Raw genomic sequence first — 14,473 nt, forward strand, 5'->3', positions numbered from 1 at the left:
ACGCATTGTGTAACTGCATTTTCAAGCACCTTTGCTCAGTATGTCACAAAAAGGCAGGATCACATGATGGCAACCCATTTCAATCCAACTTCCAATTCTGACATGTCTCTCTATTGCATCTTCTACTCTCATGATAAGGTCAAATTGAAGTTGGAAAAACAATACCTCATAGTTTGTCTGGGTAGACTTCAAACTGATGGCATGAACATCAATTTGTCTAATTTTCAGTAATTTTTATTTCAAATTCTGATTGCCCATTCACCTCCTCTCATCACCTGCCTATCACCTCCTCCTTCACTTTCTTCCATCGTCCACTATTCTCTCCTATTAAATTCCTTCTTCTTCAGCCCTTTACCTTTCCCACCTACACCCTCCCAGCTTTGTGCCTCATCTCACTTCCTGCATCTACCCACCCACCTACTGTCTCACATGGCCTCACCTATCACCTGCCAACTTATACAGCTTCCCTTCTTACTTTGACTTCTGCCATCTTACTTTACAGTCCTGATGAAGAGTCTCAGCCCAAGAAGGCGACTCTTTATTCCGCTCCATAGATGCTGCCTGACTTGCAGAGTTCGCCCAGCATTTTATGTGTGTTGTTCTAGTTTAAATGTTTCTTTATCCACAAACATGTCTCTCTGTATAAATACAGGTTTCAGAGATACCACCAGGAGGAGCTTTTTTTTTGGAAATTATGTCCTGCTTCAGAAAAGCAGAAAGATGATTGTTTCCTTGAAAGTAACTAGAAATTGTTATAAGAATATAGATTACTCAGTTCCCAATGTATATAAAGAGATGAACATTGATCTTAATAGAATTTAAGAAGGATTTTGTTGAATTGTTACAATCAATACATTTTTATCTTGCAGCATTGACCAAACTATTGTGTATTTCAAGAATTTCATCTGTTTCCTATCCAGTCATATATTTTGAATAATTACAGTGCAGATTACATCACAGGCAGAGCAGTTGTCCTACAAGCCATGATGCATCTGTATAGGGTGTTTCTATGGTGAATTACTAGAAACTAGTGAAAGACAGTGGTGACTTGCCAAATTTATTTTGTCTTCTGAGTAAGTAAAGACTCGATTGAGCTTCATTGGCCATGGTGTCAACATGGTTGGACCAGGACAGGCTACTGGTGTTGCTCAATCCTAGGAGCCTGGTGCTCTCGACCCTCTAATCAACATCTTGTTGTGCTCAGACATGACTGTCTTGGCCAGTCCCTGCTCACCCAGCTTGGAATACCTGGGTTATCCTCTTTGATACATAGTACTCAACAGTAGCTGATAAAGTTCATGACAGTGGTGACATAACCATCAAGGATAGCTCCTGCTATTTTGAACTTAGACCAGTCCATCATACATCAACAGGGAACACCAGCCCAGGTCACACTCTCTTCTTGCTGCTACTATCAGAAAAAATTACAAGTGCCTCAAGACTCACACCAACAACAGTTATTACCCCACAACCATCAGGCTCTTGAACCAGAGGGGATAACTTCACTCACTCCATCACTGAACTGTTCTTACAACCTATGGAGTCACTTTTAAGGACCCTTCATCTCATGCTCTCGATATTTTTTGCTTATCATTCTATCTATCCATCTATTTATTTATTTATTCGTTCGTTCTTCTTTTTTTCTCCTTTTTGTATTTACACAGATTGTTGACTTTGCACATTGGTTGTTTATCCATCCTGCTGGGTGCAGTCCATAAGACACAGGAGCAGAATTAGGTCATTTAGCCCATCGAGTCTGCCCTGCCATTACATCATAGCTGATCCCAGATCCCACTCAACCCCAAACATCTGCCTTCTCACCATATCCTTTGATGCCCTGACCATTCAAGAAACAATCAAATTCCACCTTAAATATACCCGCAGAGTTGGCCTCCATCGGAGTTTGTGGCAGAGCATTCCACAGATTCACTACTCCCTCGCTAAAAAAAAATCCTCCTTACCTCTATTCTAAAAGGTCACCCCTCAATTTAGAGGCTATGCCCTCTACTTTTGGATACTCCCACCATAGGAAATATCCGCTCTACATCCACCCTATCTAGTCCTTTCAACAATAGGTAGATTTAAATGAGATCCCCAGCATTCTTCTAAATTCCAGTGAGTACACACCCAAAGCTGCCAAATGCTCCTCATATGTTAACCACTTCATTCCCGGATTCATCCTCCTGAACCTCCTCTGGACTCTCTCCAATGACAACACCATAAAGGACCCAAAACTGTTGATAATACTCCAAGTGAAGCTTGATTAGTGTCTTATGCCATTGATGCTATTGTGTCTCTTGCATTTACTATGAATGCCCAAAAGAAAATGAATCTCAGGGTTGCATATGGTGACATTTATGTTCCTTGATAATAAAATTAAACTTTGAACTTTTGAACTATCTGAACAGTATGCTAAACAAGCCTCTCATCGTACCTCAGTACATGTAACAATTACAAACCAATTTACCATTACAGCAGAATAGATTATAAATAACAAACTAACACAAGTTTACTGTGGAATAAAAAGATACAAGGTCAAACCAGATTAAGGAATTTAATACAATAAATGCCATATACCCAAATTTACTGGAAACCATAAATACCGATAAGTTTCACCACTTTAATATGTTTGAAATTTACATTTATCAATTGCAATGCTGCAGTTTCCGGTCAAGGACTTTTTTCTTTTGTCATAAAATACTAAAATATAATTGTTTTAAATCATCTAACAGCAAACCCAATGATCACAAAATAAAAGTTTAAATTAATTACCACATCACGAAAGACAACAGCCCGCAAACGATTAATGTCCACATCTTGCAGTAATCGATCAGGATCTTTAATTGGAGAAAGGTTGCCAGTGACACTTTCGACTGCAGTCTAAAAAAAATGTGAACATCTTATTTAAAAAAAGTTGGCAAATATTGTTTTCTCACTAGACACGCAAGAGACTGTGAATGCATTAACTTGGAGCAAAAAAATATACTACTGGAGCAATTCAGCAGACTGAGCAGCATCCGAGGAGGCAAAGGAAGCTAAAGTTTTGAATTGAGGCCTTGCATCAAGACTGAGAGTTTATTGGGGAGAAACCCAGAATAAAGAGGTGAGAGGGATGGGGTGTACCAGGAGCTGGTGGGCAATAAGTGGAACAGGTGAGAATGCTGAGCATTTGGAGCACAGAGGTCAAGCATGGAGTACAGTGACAGAGGTAGAAACATATTAGGAGAGAGAATGAAAGATGGATCCAGTGGGTAGAGGGGAAAGTGGAGGCAGAGGCAGAGGCTGAAAGTTGTTAATTGGAATGCAAAAGGCTGCAGATGCTGAAATTTGATAAGGAAGGAAGGTGATAGGTGAAACATAAAGTGGGAATAATTTGCAAATGAAACTCATTAAAGAGGAGATAGAAGATCTACTTGTGAGGAATGAGGTGGTAGAGGGGGACAATGGGTGGATCTGAGAGAACCAAGAGGAGGCAGTATCCCTGAAAGTGGAAAATTCAATGTTTGTACCATTGGATTGTAGAGTACCCAGATGGAAGATAAGGTGTTATTCTTCTCATTTAGGCCTCACAGTGCAAGTTTAGGATGGAGGCCAATGTGGAAATAGGCAGGATAGTTGAAATGGCACCCAACTGAGATGGCCATTGCACACTGAGATTAGGTGTTCCACCAAATGGTCACCTGGTCGTCACATGGTCCTGCCTAAGTATAGGAGACTAATTGACAGCAAAGTCTGTGGGCAAAGTTGGCAGAAGCATGTGAATCTTTCCTTGAACTGGCAAGGCTGTTTACATTCCTTTATGGTGGTGAGGGATGAGGTGGAGGGACAGATGTTGCACTTTCTATGGTTGCAAGGGAAAAGTGCTGGTGAATAGGGATGGGTGGGTGTACAGGGATAAGCAAACCTGGGAATCACGGAAAGAGCAGATCCAATAGCAAATGTAAAAAGGTGCGAAGGGGAAGATGCGACTGATGGTGGAATGCCTTTGCACTTGGCAGAAGCTACGAAGGGTATTCACTGCATGCAGAGTTTGGTAAGGTAAAATGCCAGGATGAAGGAAACTCAATCTATTTTATTTCTTAGGAAGGAGCAAGGTGAGAGCAGTAATCTGGGAAATTGAGTAATTGCAACCGTCTTCAAACTTCTGAGGATGACACTAAGCAAGTATTTTTGGCAAACCTGGTCCTGGTGCAAACATTCACTAATATTAATCAAGTATCATAAATTACGGTAGTCCTATTTCCATTGTTGAGGTAATAGAGTTAACTCTAAAGGAAAACAGAGCTCAGTTAAGTGGGTCATTATCACATTGGCAATCAACTATTTACAATCTTCATTAATTATATGGATAAAGGGACCAAACTGACTGAAGTTAACTGATGATTTAAAGGTAAGTAAATTAGCAATATGAATGCAAGATATAAAGTACTTACAAAGGATTATAGATAGGATAGGTGAGAGGGTTTTGAAGTTGCCAGAATGACTTTATGAAGAAAATGGGAGATTAACAACTTTAAAAGGAAGTTATTAAATAGAGTGAGGCTACAAAGTAGAATTACCAATACCAAGAACCCCACTATCCAACTGTCATATATAAAACAGAATCGAAAGTGTGAAGAAATTCCCTTTACAATTGGATAAGCAAAGCTCCAATAAAACCCAGGGTTGATATCGTTCGTGAAAGAGAAATCCACTTCAAGAAGTGTAGACAATGGGAGGAGTACACAAAGTATCAGACAACCCATGCTCTTCAGCGTATTCCATATTGGACTCATCAACCTCCTCAGGACACTCAAAAGTGGAGGGTGAGCAAGTCACCCTCAACCTTTAAAGTTAGAGCTAACTCGGAGAAATGTTGATATATCGTGTTCAGAAATGGCCTATTGTTTGATCTGATAAGAAAGTAATGCTGATTACAGGAAAGAGTATGCTTTAAAGAATTGGAAGGGGGATGATATAAAATGTGAAGAGATTGTTGATCTGTCACATGCACATTTTTAAATTTAATAATGTGGTGCAATTTTTAGACCACGTTACCTGACTCTATATCAAAAATCACAAGTCATCTTTTTGAAACTAAGTGAAGTATAAATTATGATGTGATACCTTGGATGTATTAGATCCAGTTACACTTTGAAGATTTTCTTGAATCTTACTGTTAGCTAGTGAAGTTTTAGACACCCTGTCCCTTTGTCTCTGTCGACATTCAAGACAATTTCTGACAGCAACACAGCAAACTGTAAGATAGAAAACATTAAAACAGTAATTTTTCTACTAACTTAATTTTAATTTATAATTCTAAAATAAACAGAACTAAATACAGAAAAAAACATATTGCTTACTATGCTGTGCACTAATGCTACCAAAGTTTCAACAGTTGCAAAGAGAAAGATTCTAAATGTTAACCAAAAGTGAATTACATTGATATCAGGAAGGGGGACAGTGCACATGCTCCTGTCTACATCAATGGTGTTGAGGTTGAGAGGACTGAGAGCTTCAAGTTCCTGGAAATGAACATCACCAATAGCCTGTTCTGGTTCAACCACATACAGCCAAGAATGCTCACTAATGCCTCTAGTTCCTCAGGAGGCTAATGAAATTTGGCACATGCCCATCAACACTTATCTATTTTTACTGAGACACCATGTAAAGTGTCCTATCAGGATAGTATGGCAACCTACTTCCTAATTGATGTGGCAACTGCTCTGCATATGACCACAAGAACTGCAAAGAATTATGGACATAACACTATAGACTCTATCTTTATTTCTTGCAGCTTCTGTAAAACAGCCAGCAGACTCAAAGTCAAAATTCAAAGTACATTTATTATAAAAATATGTATGCTTTATACAACCTTGAAATTTGTCTCCTTACAGGCAGTCACAAAACAAAGAAGCCAATAGAACACATTTTTAAAGACTGTCAGATACCTAATGGGCAGGAAAAAAAAGTGAACCACGGCAGATTCAGGAGCCCATTAGTTGCAGACCATAACCTCAGTTCAGTGGAGGCATGAATCAACCTTACAGAGCTGTGTGCTGAACTGGCCCATTCCCTTCCTTTGGCCCCACCACCCTAACCTTTTCAAACTAGATTCTCTTTTCTGCCTTCTTCCATTGGGCAGAAGATGCAAAAAGTTGAAAACAGGTACCACCAGGATCAAGGGCAGCTTCTGCCCTCCTGTAGTAAGACTATTAAATGGTTTCCTAGTATGATAAGATGGACTCTTGATCTCACAATCTATATGACCTTGCACTTTATTGTTCACCTACACTGCACTTTCTCTGTAGCCACTGACATTATTCTTCATTGTTATTGCTTTACCTTGTCCTACCTCAGAGCACTGTGCAATGATTTGATCTGTATAAACAGTATACAAGTGTAACAAAAATATTTTTAAATTTGATTGTGATTTTTTTTCTGATTCATCCGAGGTATTCGCAAATATATTCGTAAACAAAGGAGTCACTTTATACATGTTAAACCACAAGAAATCACTTTATAAAAATTATATAAAACATGCAATCTAGAAAGAAAAACAAATGTTTAATGAGGTAGAAATACAGAAAACAAACTAGTACTTATCACCAAATAAGCTGATCTGCAAAATGTCAGGGGAAACCACGAATCCGACAAACTGTCACACACTCTCTCTCTCTCTCTCGATGTGCTTGTCACTTTTGAAGAGAAGATGCCCCCATGCACAAAGAAATTGATCCTTTTTATACCCTTCAAAACCCCTTAGGCTAGTACTTTCCCATCATAAGATACAATTTGGTAACTGTGCATGCACAACGATCTCACATTCTCTAGACAAACATGTATTCATCATTATCTACTTTCAAGACTGTAGACTTGAACTCAAAGCATTCCCACTTCTAGATTAACACCATCTTGTCTTACAAACTGTAGTGTTCTCACTCGGCGTGTAAGATAACGTGGAACTAAACACCGAGATAAACCGTTGTCAATGAAGACAGGATCACAGTAAGTTTAACCATTTACTGTTCACTCTTCCACATTAACGTATGGTGAAAAAGCATTGCTTTCACAATGTTTCTGGTGCATAGAGAGAAAACGTTGCTGCTTGCTGCACTCGCACATGTCTCGACAACCCCCCCTTCCCATTTCTCCAGACCAGTATTTTCCCACAGGATGCGGCGAAACCGGATGTGACGTTGTCACATGCCGTGATATCTCACAGACAACTTTAAACAAGCCTAACCTTAACTAGAATGCTAACAACGAATTACTAAGCGAAAATATTATAAACTAAATAACTGCCATAAATGCAACACACTCCCCGCTTGACCTTCATAAGGTCACAATGAACATAATACAAAACTTTAGTCTCTAATCAGTCCTTAGGTAGAAGTAGAATGACTTCTGTAACAGGCCTTTGGTATATTTTCACATCACCTTGGTCGGTAGTTTTCAACTCAACCTTCCTGACATGTCCATCCCTGCTAGGGAATGTAGCAGTGATTCTGGCCACTGTCCAGCCGCTGCGGGCGATTTGCTTGTCCCTGAGCAGGACTAAATCTCCAACTTGAAGATTCCTGCAGGGTTCTGTCCACTTTTGTCTGTGTTGCAACAGAGGTAGATATTCCTGTCTCCAACAAGACCAGAACCGATTTGCCAGAGCTTGGACCTGTCTCCATTGCTTTGTATACAAGTCCTTATCGGCGAAGTCCCCTGGTGGAGGGGGAGTTCCTGCCTTCTGCATAAGGAACATTGATGGCGAGAGTATGAAGGGGTTTTCAGGGTCAGAAGACATGGGTAGGAGTGGTCGTGCATTTATAATGGCTGTGACCTCTGCCATTAGTGTGCACAGTACCTCGTGGGTCAATCGGGTGCATTGCTGCAGAAACATCGAATCAAGAATTCTTCTGGCGATACCAATCATCCGCTCCCATGCACCTCCCATGTGAGAGGCGTGTGGTGTGTTGAACTCCCAGTTGCAGCCCTGCTGGCTGAGGTACCTTTGCACCGTTTTGTCCATCCCCAACTCCTTTGATGCTCCCACGAAGTTCGTGCCGCAATCAGACCTTAACTGTTTCGCAGGGCCTCTTAGCGCAAAGAAGCACCTGAGAGCGTTAATGCAGCTGGATGTATCCAAAGATTCGATGACCTCAATGTGTACCACTCTTGAACTCATGCAGCTAAACATAATGGGCCACCGCTTGCTCTCTGCTTGTCCTCCTCTGGTACGTCTCGTAGTGATAGTCCAGGGATCAAATACGTCGAGCCCCACATATGTAAAAGGAGGACAGGCTTCGAGGCGTTCTGGTGGGAGGTCCGCCATACGTTGAACTTCCAACTTACCTCACAGTTTCCTGCAGGTTACACATTTATGAAGTACTGAATTGATCAGTGTTTTACCTCCCAAGATCCACAGTCCTGCTACCCTTATTGCCCCTTCTGTCAGGTGATGGCCCTGATGCTTTACCTGTTCATGGTGATGGCGAGTGAGCAGTAAGGACACATGGCTTCTTTGGGCAGGATTACTGGGCTCTTTTCTGCAGCTGGAAGTTGGGAGTGTATTAACTGGCCTCCAATGCAGATGATATCATTCTTCAGGATTGGGCTGAATTTCTTCAAAGGGCTGTCCTTTGGTATTGGTTTATTAAGTTGGAGAGCTGAAAACTCCTCTGCAAAAGCCGCTCTTTGAGTTGCTTTAAAGATGACGTCCTTCCCCTGGGCCAATTCGTCCGCAGTGCGAGGTAAGTTACATTTGTGCCATTTTCTTTGGCACCTTGAATCTCCATGAGTAAATCTCCGAGCTCCCTTAACATAATGTGATCTTTGGCTGACACCTTAGGAAAGTTTTCCAGACGTTGGTCTAGCGCCGCTTCAATAATTTCGGGGGCCGCATAGCCCTCCTGAAGTTTCTCCCATGCTTTGCTTAAGGCTAGCTCAGGTTTGTTGATGTACACTGAACGTATGCGTCTCGCCTGTTTGCATGATTCTTTTCCCAGCCATTTCACCATAAGATCCAACTCATGGGTTTCTCTGAGCTGGATTCCGTCGATAGCATTGGTGAATGTACCATGCACGGTAATTTTCAGGTTTGTTGTCGAACTGGTACAGTCCTGAAGTGACGAGATCTCGCCGTGCTAAATACTGTGCCGGGGTTCAATTGCAAGCGGCATGCGGCCTGGGGAAGTATGTCGGCGGGTATATGACTGAGGGTGTACCTCTGTTATGGATGTTGCTGTTCTGAATTCAACCTTTGCCTCTCTTCTCGCCAAATCTTGTAAATTTGGTGTCGAGAAGTATTTGTCATCAGCCCTTTCATTCTTGACTTCATTGCAGAGTTTCAAGGGTACATTGTCTTCCTTGGATGGATGTGATGTAATTGGGTCTCTCTGAGACTCCTCATGACGTAGGGCATTATTGTATAAGTATGAAGTGGAAGAACGAATCTTCCAGTCTGTTTGAGATTGGACATAGTCGCTCGTGCATTCCAATCTGGTCTTTTCTGAAGTAGATTTTACGTCAACCAGATCTTCAGCATCTTCTATGAACTCTGCTTCCACCCTGGCAGCTTCTGCTTCTCGTTCCAGCGTCAGCATTTCTAACTCTGATGCTATCCTTGCCCTTTCCAACTGGTTTTCGGCTTCTCTGACAGCCTTTTCCTTCTGGTTTTCTGCTTCTCTGGCAGCCGCTTCCTTCTGGTTTTCAGCTTCTCTGGCGGCCGCTTCCTTCTGGTTTTCGGCTTCTCTGGCAGCCACTTCCAGTTTCAAATCTGCTTCCTGTTTGGCATAGCGCAGTCGCACACAGGCAGCTTCTGCCTTAGCTCTTGCATGGGTGGCCTTACTTGATGATGTCCTACTGCCCCCGAAGAGACTGGAGGACAATGACCTGATGCTGGATCGAGTTGTCATTGCAGCACTTGAAACACCTGATAATGCCGCTTTTTCACTGTAGTGTTCTCGCTCGGCATGTAAGATAACACGGAACTAAACACCAAGATAAACTGTTATCAATGAAGACAGGATCACAGTAAGATTAACCGTTTACTGTTCACTCTTCCACATTAACGTATGGTGAAAAAGCGTTGCTTTCACAATGTTTCTGGTGCATAGAGAGAAAACGTTGCTGCTTGCTGCACTCGCACATGTCTCGACCCCCCCCCCCCCCTTCCCATTTCTCCAAACCAGTATTTTCCCACAGGACGCGGCAAAAGCGGATCTGACGTCATCGCATGCCGCGATATCTCAGACAACTTTAAACAATCCTAACTTTAACTAGAATGCTAACAATGAATTACTAAGCGAAAATATTATAAACTAAATAACTGCCACAAAGGCAACACACAAACATAAAATTTACTTCAGCATATACCAAGGAGGAACCAAATGCAACTCTTTCCTTCCTGCAAAGCAAGCTTTTCATTGTATCTCAGAACATGTGACAATCAATGTACAGAATCTGGAAAGTAATGATTGGTGCAACATTCAGTTTTTAAATACGTATCTGTTTCCAGAGTAGTCATGGTCAGCAAGAATTATGCAGCACTAAGTGCTAGACACAGTGCAAGTGTGGAACGACTCACAGCTGTTTCCATCTTTCAGGAACAGCCAATCAGCATTCGGGATTGATTGGCAAAAGGAAGGCAAGTGCAAGCTGATTGGCCATCATTGTCAGAGTTATAGTGGAGAATTTTTTAGGCATTAGCTCTTCAAGATTTCAGTGAGGAGAGTCTTCAGCGAGAGAAGGCAAAAGAGTTGTAGGTAGAGTTTTCTCCCCCACCCCTCCTGCAGTTTATTGTTCTTTCTTTCTATTTGCACAGTTGAAACAGTAGAGATGCCAGACGAGATTCTGGGATGTGGAAAGGCAGGGAGACCTCCAGTCCAGCTGCAGCTTTTAACACTCTGCATTAAGGAGATGGAGCTGGAACTGCATGAACTCCCAATCATTCGGGAGGCTAAGCGGGTGATATGTAGGACATAAAGAGAGCTAATTACAGCCAAGTAGATACAGGGCACAGGGAACTAGATGACAGTCAGGAAGGGAAAAGGGGTTAAACAGCCAGTGCAGAGAACCCTTGTGGCCAACCCCCTCAACAACAGATATACCACCATGAATACTGTTGGGGGATGATGTGGCAGAGTAAAGTCAGTGGTCAGGTTAATGGCACTGAGTCTGACTCTGCGACTCAGAAGTGAAAGGGGAAGAACAGGCAAGATGAAGTGTTAAGAGATTCATTAGTTAAGGGAACAGAAAGGAGGTTCAGTGGACAAGAACGAGATTCCCAGATGGTACATTGCCTCCAAGGTGCTAAGGTCTGGGATATCTTGTACTAAGTTCTCAGCATTTTTAAGTGGGAGGGTGAACAGCCAGATGCCATGGTCCATGTAGGTACCAATGTCATAGGTAGGGAGAGTGACGAGATTCTGCAAAGCGAGTTCAGGGAGTTAGGTGCTAAGTTCAAGGGCAGAACCTCCAGGGTTGTGGTCTCAGGATTGCTACCAGTGCCACCTGCTAGTGAGGACAAAAATAGGAAGATTATACAGTTTAACATGTGGCTAAAGAGTTGGTGAAAGAGGGAAGGCATAAAATTAATAGATCACTGTACTCTCTTCCAGTGAAGGTGGGAATCGTAGGAAAGGCAGATGAGCTCAAGGCATGGATCAACACCTGGAAGTATGATATTGTAGCCATCAGTGAGATTTGGTTGCAGGAGGGGCAGGACTGGCAGCTCAATATTCCAGGATTCTGTTGTTTTCGAGGCGACAGAGCAGGAGAGATTAAAGGAGGAGGGGTAGTGTTACTAGTCAGGGAAATTATCACAGCAATGCTCACTCAGGACAGACTGGGGAACTCATCTAGTGAGGCATTATAGCTGGAAATGAGAAACAAGGAAGGTATGACCACATTAACAGGACTATATTATAGACTACCCAGTAGTCCAAGGGATATAGAGGAACACAGTTGTAGAGAAATCACAGACAGTTGCAAGTAACATAAGACTGTTATAGTAGGTGATTTTAACTTACACATTTTGACTAGGACTCTCATAAAGGACAAGATGGGAAATATGTCTGTCAAATAGGTTCAGGAAAGTTTCCTTAATCGTAACATATAAGTCCTAATGAGAGAGTGGGCAATACTTGATTAGAGAATGAAACAGGGCAGGTGACACAAGGTTGTGTAGGGGAACACTTTGCATCTAGTGATCACAATGGCATTAACTACAGAGTAAATGCGCAAAAAAAAAAGGTCTGGTCCACAGGGTGAGATTCTAAATTGGAGAAAAGCCAGTTTTGATGGTATTAGAAAAGGTCTGGCAAGTGTAGATTGGGACAGGTTATCTTTTGGCAAAGGTGTACTTGGTAAGTGTGAGAGCTACAAAGCTGAAATTTTGAGAATACCAAGCTTGTATATGCCTGTCAGAATAAAAAGTAAAGATAACAAGTATAGGAAACATTGGTTTTTATGAGATATTGAGGTCCTGGTTAAAAGAAAAAAGGAGGTACACAGCAGGTAGGACAAGTGAGTTGCTTATGGATTATAAGAAATGCAAGAGAGCACTTAAAAAAGAAAACAGGAGGGCTAAAAGAAGGCATTAAGTTTCCCTAGCAGACAAGGTGAAGGAGAATCCTAAGGAATTCTATAGCTATGTTAAGAGCTGAAGGATTGCAAGGGACAAAATTGGTCCTCTAGAAGATAAAAATGGTAACCCTTATATGGAACCAAAAGAGATGGGAGAGAACTTAAATAATTTTGTTTTGCACATGCATTGCACAGGAGATGAACACAATATCTATAGAAGTGAAGCTAAGTGGCATCAACTTCATGGACCCTATTCAGATTACAGAGGAGGAGGTATTTGCTGTCCTGAGACAAATTAAGATGGATAAATCCCCAAGATCTAAGAAGGTGTTCCCTCAGACCCTATGACAGACAAATGCAGAAATTGCCAGGGCTCCAGCAGAGATATTTAAATCATCCTTAGTGACAGGTGAGGTACCAGAGGATTGAAGGTTAACCAATGTTGTTCTACTGCTTAAGAAAGATGCTGCAAATAAATCAGGAAATTATAGGCCAATTGGCCTGACATCAGTAGTGTTAAAGTTATTGGAAGGTATTCTAAAGGAAATGCTGCTATGTTCATACATAAATGGCAACTCACCAAGCCTCAGGCACTGACGCATTAAGCCTCCTGATGACATATTCTTTTCTGCTTCAATCTCACTGAAATTGAGTGAGCTTGAGAAAACCAACACATCAACCATGGCCATTAGCCTATTTAAAAATGTTACTGCTGTCTCTGTTGACATGCCTTGGGTTGCCTCGATGTTTTCAAGTTCGGTCTTTCAAAAATAAAACAAGGAAAATAACCATGTTAGCTGAACACAAAATCTTCTCAGGTAAATTCTGCAGTTTACAAAGGAGAACTGAAAATGAATCTCAGAAAACTGTTTTAAAATAGTAGACAAAATTGCTAATGTTTCATAAAAGCAGCCCACTTCCAATATGATTAGCATCTTTTGATGCTGTCATAAATTATGATACTGAAGTACAAATGTCAAATTATTTATGCAATATAGCTATATATATGCATCATATATAATTTTAACTTACAAGTGATTTACCAGGGCTGTGAAGTCTCCCATTGTCCACAGGGGCTCTGGAATCCATAGTATTGGTCTTTTGAAGAAAGCAGCAGTTTTTAATAAAATGTCAGACAAAGTGGGGACAACGGTGTTTATAATAAAATGTCTGTTACATAAACAGGAAGAATGAATGATACAGAAAAATCCTTTGCAGTGGGATACCTCAAAATTACATGTAACTTTTGACTGTAATTTGGATATTTCTTTCTGATTGTTTCAAGTATCCCTTTAGTCATACAAGTCAGTTCAGGATATCTTTTAAAAGTTCAAGCTGTTGAACTTAATTATAGAAAAGAAATATGCAAGGCATTCTGCACATCAAAAGACATTCAAAGTCAAGGAATATACTGCTGTATGATTTTTCTGGAAAGATTAGTTATTAAGAATATGATAATATTGATTAAAATTGCCAATAACATACTTATTGAAGTATGGCAAATACTGCTATTTGTAGCAGTTCAAATAACTATCCTTTCCTTATTTTATGGGACAATGCTTCCTAAAATATGATAACACTTTAATAGCATAAAATTTAATTTTGAGCAATGGATTATCAATCATTATGTAAGCTAAACAGTACAGCATCCTTCTTACACACCACAAAGCCACTTTCTTTAATATACTGTATCTTTTCAGAATGAGGATGTCCTCTGTAACTCTCTCTGAGCTAACAATGATAGTGTACCATTTATATGAATTCCTTTGATGAAAACACTTCCACAATATTACTAGGTTGGGAATTCCAGGATTTAGACTGTTAATTAAAAAAAAGAAATGATGATGTATTTTCCAAGTCAGGATGATATGCAACTTGGACGGAAATTACTTAGATGTTGTTTCCATTCACCTAC

The 14,473-nt window shown here is 40.8% G+C and overlaps 1 protein-coding gene across 4 annotated transcripts in view; it reads right to left on the reverse strand.

Moving 5' to 3' along the window:
• Positions 1 to 14,473, reverse strand: part of nbeaa (neurobeachin a) — a 790,167-nt gene that overhangs the window by 463,146 nt on the left and 312,548 nt on the right. For 2 of the 4 annotated variants that reach the window (XM_059964071.1, XM_059964070.1), the window contains exons 1-4: positions 13,591 to 13,682; positions 13,139 to 13,319; positions 5,107 to 5,237; positions 2,773 to 2,880 (exon numbers count right to left, since the gene is read on the reverse strand). In XM_059964071.1, coding sequence (XP_059820054.1) covers positions 2,773 to 2,880; positions 5,107 to 5,237; positions 13,139 to 13,319; positions 13,591 to 13,647 — 477 coding nt within the window. In that variant the 5' untranslated portion in view covers positions 13,648 to 13,682. Of the gene's footprint in view, positions 1 to 2,772; positions 2,881 to 5,106; positions 5,238 to 13,138; positions 13,320 to 13,590; positions 13,683 to 14,473 lie in introns of those variants that run through there. The other 2 variants (XM_059964073.1, XM_059964072.1) reach the window with 2 other exon arrangements.

This window comes from Hypanus sabinus, chromosome 3, assembly GCF_030144855.1.
Source record: "Hypanus sabinus isolate sHypSab1 chromosome 3, sHypSab1.hap1, whole genome shotgun sequence".
NCBI lineage: Eukaryota > Metazoa > Chordata > Chondrichthyes > Myliobatiformes > Dasyatidae > Hypanus > Hypanus sabinus.